This window comes from Rissa tridactyla, chromosome 4, assembly GCF_028500815.1.
Source record: "Rissa tridactyla isolate bRisTri1 chromosome 4, bRisTri1.patW.cur.20221130, whole genome shotgun sequence".
Lineage (NCBI taxonomy): Eukaryota > Metazoa > Chordata > Aves > Charadriiformes > Laridae > Rissa > Rissa tridactyla.
Genome location: NC_071469.1, coordinates 58,455,583 through 58,464,015, shown reverse-complemented (window position 1 = coordinate 58,464,015; position 8,433 = coordinate 58,455,583). Strand labels below are relative to the sequence as shown.

General features: G+C 39.6%; 1 protein-coding gene across 7 annotated transcripts in view; it reads right to left on the bottom strand.

The window, feature by feature from the left end:
• Positions 1 to 2,755: 2,755 nt before the first annotated feature.
• Positions 2,756 to 8,433, bottom strand: part of EML1 (EMAP like 1) — a 131,779-nt gene continuing 126,101 nt past the window's right edge. For all 7 annotated transcript variants that reach the window (XM_054198292.1, XM_054198287.1, XM_054198290.1 and 4 more), the window contains 2 exons: positions 5,054 to 5,184; positions 2,756 to 4,341 (listed from right to left, as the gene is read on the bottom strand). In XM_054198292.1, the coding sequence (XP_054054267.1) occupies positions 4,216 to 4,341; positions 5,054 to 5,184 (257 nt within the window). In that variant the 3' untranslated portion in view covers positions 2,756 to 4,215. The remainder of the gene's footprint in view (positions 4,342 to 5,053; positions 5,185 to 8,433) is intronic.

Sequence of the window (8,433 nt, the reverse complement as noted above, 5' to 3'; positions counted from 1 at the left end):
TAAAACCGCGCACTACCAAAAGTATCTACGTAATAATGATCTTTCAGGTAGTAATTCAAGTAGTACATACAGAATTAAGTTGAAAAAGGCTGTAGTTTTGATATACAGACACAGTACCTTTAGAATTAAGTTGGAAAAGGCTGTAGTTTTGATATAATACGAATATGTGTCCGTTAGGAGTAAAATAAATATATGAAAACAGGCAGGAGAGGTTAAAAAAAGTCACAAAAAGCCTCTACTTGAAAATGGGCAATGATCCTAAAAACCGGATTGAGTCTGCGCTTGTTTTATAAGCATATAGAAGAGGGAGGAAAAAGTCTTTTGAAAGCATATGTATGGTTTTCTGAATTTTCTGAATAATAGAAGACTTAGAGAATAGATATTATCAACTTCAGTAGCTAATCACTTTGAATATCCTGACACAGAAGCATTACCCGAATGTCCATGCTCATAATTCTGGACAAATATGATGGTCGTACTGTTGTAGCGAGTGTAGGATCCCCAAATCCCATTGCTAAATGCCATACATCAACAGAGAAACAGAGAAAAAAAATCCCTACCGGAAAAATATTCTAAAATCTAAGTACGTGATATACATTGCAGGGCTGCGCACAGCCAAAGGGAGGACAATCGAGGAACAACGACAGGGTGGCGATGGCCTCGGTACACTCATAGAAGGAAGGCGCGAGGGCAGGGAGGAAGGGGCTGGAAGCTGTCACTGATATTCATAAGTGCAAGGCAAAGAAGCAGCGTGGTTACAGGTCCAGTTAGAAAGCAGAAAATCGGCCCCAAAAAGATGAGAGAGGTAGTCAGGGCCACTGGTTTTATAAGCAGTTAAGGGCAGCACCATGCCCCAGGAAGGGCTGAGGTGGATGCGGTCCTGGAAGCCAAAGACACAGAAGAGCAATATGGAGGGAAGAAAAGCAAGAAACAGGACCTGAAACCAACCAAAAAAAGGTTGAAGGGGAGCGGCTGAATGCTTGGTAGAGAACAGCAATACACAAGAGACATGGCGAGATGAGGCTCTTCTTTGAGCAACGTTACACCCACTGCAGCCACCCCGGGGAGGGAAGGAGGAGCAGAAGCCCAGCCGTAGCTCCATCCGTGGACCTGAGAACCAGCCTTATGCTACATGGGAGGGCAGGAGATGACAACCGCTGCAGACAGAGTACCAGGTGAAGGAATCAGGTGTAAGAGTCCTGGGTGCTGCTGAGGGAATGAAATATGAAAAGTTCAGGCATAATTCTTTCTTTTTTTTTTTCTTTTTCTCTCTTAAAGCAAAAAAAAAGGAGTCCTGAGAAAACAAACATATACAAGAACCAAGGAACAAGGGTGGAAGTGAGGAGAGCTGAAGGTTATATATAACAATGGCAAAATTGTGTAGAATTTCCTGGATAAAGAAAGAAGAATCACTTTAACAGTCGTCAAACGGATATTTGGCTCAAGACGTTACCCAGGACTTGCCAATTCAGCTAATACGTTTATCGGGTTTTCATAGAGGAACAAAGACACATTTAACAGCAAAAGTTAGAAACAGCGGAGCAGCAGAGGCACAGATGGGATGGGATTGTTGAAAATCCCCTTTGATCAGTAACCCTAGGGATAAACTTGCAGGATTCCTCCTCTATTACTAGTAAGGGATAATAGTTTAAAATGAAGAAAGGGATCACAAATACATTATTACACCCCAAGAGTAGCACCGTGGGAAAAGGATGAAAAGGGAATGAGCCAACTCAATTTGCAGCTCTTGTTTTCTCTCTTGCAAGTAATGACAAACCACCTACAATTCTGAAAGGAGAAACCTGAAAGCACCCCATCTGCAAAAGCAAAAAAAAAAAAAAAAAAAAATTAATAAACAGAAGGTATCATGGCATAATCTACCAACTATCCAGACAAGACGGGAACCTGTCACTTGTGTATTACAACCTCTTGGCACTGGATTAACCCTGGAAAGAGTAAGGATATTATGCTTTAGTTTTACTAAACTAAACACTTCAAGCAGAGGGAGATTTACACCACCATCAAAAGAAGTTGTTCCAGTGCTCCTCTCTCCATTTATTTCCTTCTCCACACATTGTTCCTTCCCTTGTACAAGCTCAGTACAAACACAGTGCATCAGATAAAGAAACCGAGGAAAAGGGGTTTTTGGTTTGCAGTTGTTTGCATGCTTGGCCTTCCCCCCACCACCCCCCTTTTCCCCCGAATTGATTTTAACCTGGTTCCATCTCCCAGCTGGGTGCTCCCTATGGCCACAATAGCTCTTGTGCTGCTGCAGGGGATGGGAATAAGCAGCTGGGGGCAAAACCTCCTCCTTCAGAGACAGTGCTGGATGACAGCAGGTTAAAGTGACTCTGAAACCCTGGTTTTCAAAAGTCCTGCCTTGAGGCCAAGTCCCTAACACAGAGAAATTGCTCTTGCCATGAGCATAACCCTGTGCAGCGGAATGACACTCCTCCACCCGCTGAGTGCTCAGAACCAAGGGACGCTGTAGGTGAAATCATGTGGCGCGTCCTTCTTCCCTGCCGGGAAGCTGGAGTTTCACTCCCTGGGTGTGCATTAGGGATCACATTCCCAGGGTCATGCTCATGCATGAAATTATGTACCCCAAAAACTAGATTTTATTCCCAGATGTTTTCAAATGCAGCTCTAATTGAGAAATCACAAATGTGTGTCATCAAGTAAAAGCCTGTCTCTTCTATAAGTATTTCACATTGAAACAAAGATATTTTACTAAACAGGAAGAATGCATTGAAAATTCACTTTAATACGTGTTTATTGGTGTCCTGCACTTTCAGTGTAGGAGGTTGGAGATGTAATAAAAAAGTTTGAAAATTTATTGATTCCATTTCATTTAAATCACTCTAAACAACCAGTGCTTTAGAGTTCAGAGAATTAATGTTTACTGTCCATTACAAGCAAAATTTTAATATTACCTTTTTCGAGTCTGCTTAGAACTCCTCTCTTTTAAAATTCTTCAGATACATTCCTCAAAGTAAACAATACATTTCAATCTGTGTCACAATCAACATCGATAAGGCCTTCTTAACCATTTTATACCACCTCCACTACTACTTCATTGCAAAACACAATCTTATTTCATACTATAAATATCCATCCATGCACAAAACACAGGGGCCAGAAGTTACACATTAATATCTCATGTAGGCTTCCAAGACTTCCTTTACCCTCTGCAGGTTTATGGTACACTTAAAAAGATATCTTTAGACTTGGTCTACTTGGTCTTAAAATACAAATATACAATATCCATAAGCATAAAAAAGTAAAGCTAGATTGCCTTACCATTTGTTATGAACTGCTAAAATCTTATACATGTACAATATAGCATCATGCTGATTAATATACATATTAGTTAAATATATCAACCAATAATGGGGATGTGGCCAAGCTTTTTTTTGTTTTGTTTTCAAAAAGAAATTGTTCATACACAAGTAAAAAGATTTTGAACCTAAACTCACATGGAATACATGAACCACACAGACATCTGTAAACCCTGCTGAGATATTCAGGCCAAACCGGGGCGTAACCTGCTGATTCACTTGAAAGGGAACACAACTTCCCCACGGGTGATACCCAAGGTGTGCTGTTCCCAAGAGAACGCGCATTTACCAGCATTCACATTTTCAGGTCTAGAATGCTAATTTTTGCATCTTCCATCTCGGTTTATACTTTTTGCATCTATTCATCATCCTCCATCAGAAACAATTCGGTACCTTGACATTGTCATAGATTTTTCTAAACAAGTAGATATACAGTACAAAGTGTAGATAGTGAAACAAATAAGCACATATATACAGTCTTTGAAAGGCATTTTTGTGACCAGTTTAGCAGTGTTTATAGAAAACATTTAAGATAGTCACATTCCGCTGATACCACTGTATTGCAAACTGTCAAGCCACGTTTCTTATATTAAACTTGTACTGCATTGTATATTGTACAACAGAAGAGAAAACGATTATTCTTAAGGTGTGACACAATGAAAAAAAAAAAAAAACAAACCAACACTAGACTGAGTAAGGTAACCAGCACAGGGCTTAATTTTCCTGAGGTTTGTAAGAATTTTTTAAACAAAAAAAAAAAATAAATCACAGTGACCAGGCTAAACTGCAAACATACTGTTAAGTTTTAAACATGCAGTTTGTTCGTAAGTTCTATGCACGGTCGACTCAACTGTGTTTGTTCACACTCATGTGTCCTTTAAATGACTCGCCATTGCATAATACTTGTATCTTTTCCGCCTGTGGAGATGAGATGGGTGTCTTCACAGAGAAAATCTACGTTAGTTACATGACTACTATGTCCACCGTAGACATGGCTTGGAGCCTAGAAAACACCATATTAGTGAGAATATAAACTGTCATAAAAACATATTGTTATAACATAACACTCTCAGAATCACAGACTGGCAAGGGTTGGAAGGGCCCTCTGGAGATCATCCAGTCCAACCCCCTGCCAGAGCAGGGTCACCCAGAGCAGGTTGCACAGGAACGCGTCCAGGAGGGTTTTGAATGTCTCTGGAGACGGAGACTCCACCACCTCTCTGGGCAGCCTGTGCCAGGGCTCTGCCACCCTCAGAGTAAAGAAGTTCCTCCTCATGTTGAAGTGGAACTTCCTGTGCTCAAGTTTGTGCCCGTTACCTCTTGTCCTGTCACGGGGCACCACTGAAAAGAGCCTGGCCCCATTCTCCTGACACCCACCCTTTAAGTATTTCTAAGTGTTAATAAGATCCCCCCTCAGTCGTCTTTTTTCCAGACTGAAAAGACCCAAATCCCTCAGCCTTTCTTCATAAGAGAGGTGTTCCAGTCCCCTAATCATACAACAACAAAACCAAGGCATCACATCATTCTCTTAAAGTGATTTAATACTAAATTAAATTTTAAATTTAACTGTAGTCTCAATCAACCTTAAGTAAATCCCTTAGGCACATGTATATTCCCATTCTTCCTTTTTTGTTGCGGTTTTTTTTTGTGCATAGGAAAACAACATTTAATGCAGTTGTGCAAGTACAAGAGAAAACATTTTCGAAATACCTTACCCTAAACTGTGAACATGGATATGAGAAGAGATGTACTTTGCCAAAATCATCCCCTGTTGATAGCAGTTTTCTCCCATGTGATCGACAGACAGCGTTGATATCTGTTCCATCTGAACCTTCAGGCCATACACCTGAAACACAGAGGGACTAATTAAAGGTTTTTATAATGGAAATAAGTGTGACAGCTTAAGGGTTGGTTTTTTTTTAAATATTAATAAAGGATTACTTGTTTTTAAAAAAAAAAAGAAAAACGATAAAACTAACTGCAGCTGAGTCAGTATGTGTAGTTCAGTAGCAGCAAAAGACCAGATCCTCATAGGAAATCAAGCACATAAACAAATACTTTATTTCCTCTAGTCAGCAAAGTGCTTTTTACTTTGAAAAAAAGAATTTTGATGAATTATGGTCATGTGTCAGAGCCTAAAAGAATTTTCATATGGTTATGTAGAAAAATGACAGGTACTGCTTTTATTTTCCCTTCTGCTTATGTATGAGCTAACATACTTTCCTCGTGCTGCTGTAGTCTAAAAAACTACCTATGTATGAGTCAACGTACTTTCTTCATATTACTAAAGTCTAAAACTTACGCAACAAGAAATAATATAAAATGTTATTTATTAAATATATCTCAAAAAAATTGAACCTACTATAATTTTTTAAAATATTTTTGTTTTACTGTAAGTAATTCTTCTCCTTCCTCACATACTCTACTCCTTGCTGTTCTTGCACAAAGTGGTGTTCTAAAATTAAACCGTAGGCCCATTGATGCAAGGACCAAATCTCTGCACCACATCTTTAAGGCCTCTGAATACTTGCCTGTAATAAATTGTAATTATAATAAAACCCAACCAGTTATTGAAATTTCTTTTTTTTTTTTGTATGCAGTACTGTGGTGTTTCTTGGTTTTTTGTTTTTGTTTTTGTTTTTTTTAGGAATTTCAGATTTTATCTAATCCCTACTCAACAGAAATGATATCTAACTTTCAAAGGCCACGGATGTAATCAGTTATAATGTGTGTTCTGCCATTATGGTTTGGCAAAACAAAGCGTTTGTGAACATGTAGAATGAAAAGACACAGAAAAACTGTCTTAAATAACTGCTTTGACAAAAAGTAGGCTGTGTGAACGTCAAATGCTAGCTGAAAAGAGGCCGGAATCTTCTCAAAAGGTCACTATGACAAGCTGGAGATAACCCCTAAAGAAAATGGTTTAAGGAACAAGACTGCCATTTTGAAATGGGGAAAGCATCATATCAGGTTTTTTCCTGGAGACTCTGTGCTCTTTCAAAATTTATTGCAGTGCCTCACTGCCAGTTTTTCAGAATGCGTAAACTGAATCCCCTTTGCTGAACAATTAGTCCTTTTTTTTTTTTTTTCCCCATCCTCTGCAGACATGGAAAGAGACCATTTCCTTTCTCTCATTTGAAGATTGATGCCATGCTTTTTTCCTCCTCCTCTTCTCTGAAATTCATTCATTACATCTCCCAGAGCAATATTTAGATGTATAATTATTCTTACTCGTCAGCACTTTATCTGTTGGTCCAACGCGCAAAAACCAGAAGCAGCTACTCCAGCTGTGACTGAAGCAGATACTGATAAATGGATGATTACTTCACATTTTGGATGGCATCCTTTTCATTATACATCCCACTAATGCTTCTGCCTTCCTACAACAGCACAATGGTGTTGACTCACGTTCACTTTTTATGCAAGAGAAATCTGATCCGTGCAGATCTGCTCTCTTGCCTGCTGTCCTCCGTTCTGTATTTGGATAACTGGGTTCTGCTGTCCAGGAGTGTAATCTCCTATTTGTCTCTACCGAATTGCCTCCTTTTTTCATACCTTTCCTGTATTTCTCAAGACAACTTGCTAACCCTGCAGCTCTTTTATCATCCGTGCCATTAATAAATATATTCAAACATAATATTCAGTGTACAGTCTTCTGGTCAGTGTTGGACCCGACCAGTCTGAGCTCTGCTTTGCGTGCAATGCTGTCAGGCTTGACAGCATTTATTCTGTTCCTGTCCCACACCTCAAGTACTAAGTTTTCCAAAACGGGACATGTGATAAACTGATGCCTTGGTTGTGCATCCAGCAGCACACAGCTCTTGCAAGAACATACAGACCACTGAGTGTTTTAAAGTCTTTAGTTCTTCACATTTACATGTGTTCGTATTGCTGAAACATCCTCCCTTGAACACACTTCTTTATACGCTGTTGATTTTCAGTTGAATTATCTGTAAACATTTTCAGGCTGACTAACCTGTTCCCATGCTTGAAGACAGGCGTTCAACAGATCAAGGTTCATTTTCCCCCCTGCACCGGTTATGCTGACCTGCGAGTGCTATGCATATGATTTGTGATTTTTTTGGTAGTTCTACTAGAGTGAGAAAAAAACTATCCCTAGTTTCAGTCAGCCAACAGCTACTGAAAAATCAATATACTAGAAGCCTCACGTCCTTGATGATGCGATTGCTTCTCCTATGTCCAGTGGGGCAATCCCGGCAAGCATTTGAAGACTGTTCACACTGGCTGCTCTGAGGCCCCAAAGTACTGAATAGTAGAGTGACTGCCAACATTACCGGACTGGTTTCCAATTTATAATTTATGAGCTTCTTCAATTTATTATTCTAGCCACTAACTTTGCACTTTATCCTCTCCATATGAAGGCAAATATATGACTCTGCAGATACTGCATTCATTCTTCTCCATTTTTCCAGTACTTTGCCTGTTCTCTGTGAGGTCCTGAAAATAATTCCTAATGGACTCGAGATGATGCTAACCAGTTGTTTTTACAGATACAACAAGGTTCATCATGCTCAGATACTTTGAAAATGTCTGACTTCTAACTACTTTCTAATCTACTCCTTCGCTGCTGAAAGCAGAGGTCTTACCCTTTCATAACTGGCCATCAGACTGTAGTAAGTCTTCTAATAACGACATATTAAAAGAGAAAAAAAGTGTTGAGTTTTTTTAACCCTTCAGCCTTAGAAGTGTCATCTCTCCTCTCCATGTAGAAGACCAATATTGTCGTTGACCCCTTCTGTACTTGTCACAAGTATGCATCTATGTTTAGGCTTTGTTTATGCGTCTCCTTGGTCCTCCAACAGCTTCTACTTTCTGCATTCCTCTTCCTTGTAGGACAGGTCAACAACAGTTTAACCGAATCGGTGTCTTGCTGCCAGTCCTATTTTTCCTGTGGGCTGGCAGAGTTTATGCCCTTCACACCATCTAAGGAACTACCACATCTCACTTTTTCTCTAACTTCAGATCTTCCCTAACAGGGCTTTGGACTTTTGCAGTTTGCCTCCCTGAAGTCCATCATTTTCATTTCGTTGCTCTTTTTCCTTCTTATACTAAGGAGCACACCTCCCTAATCCCA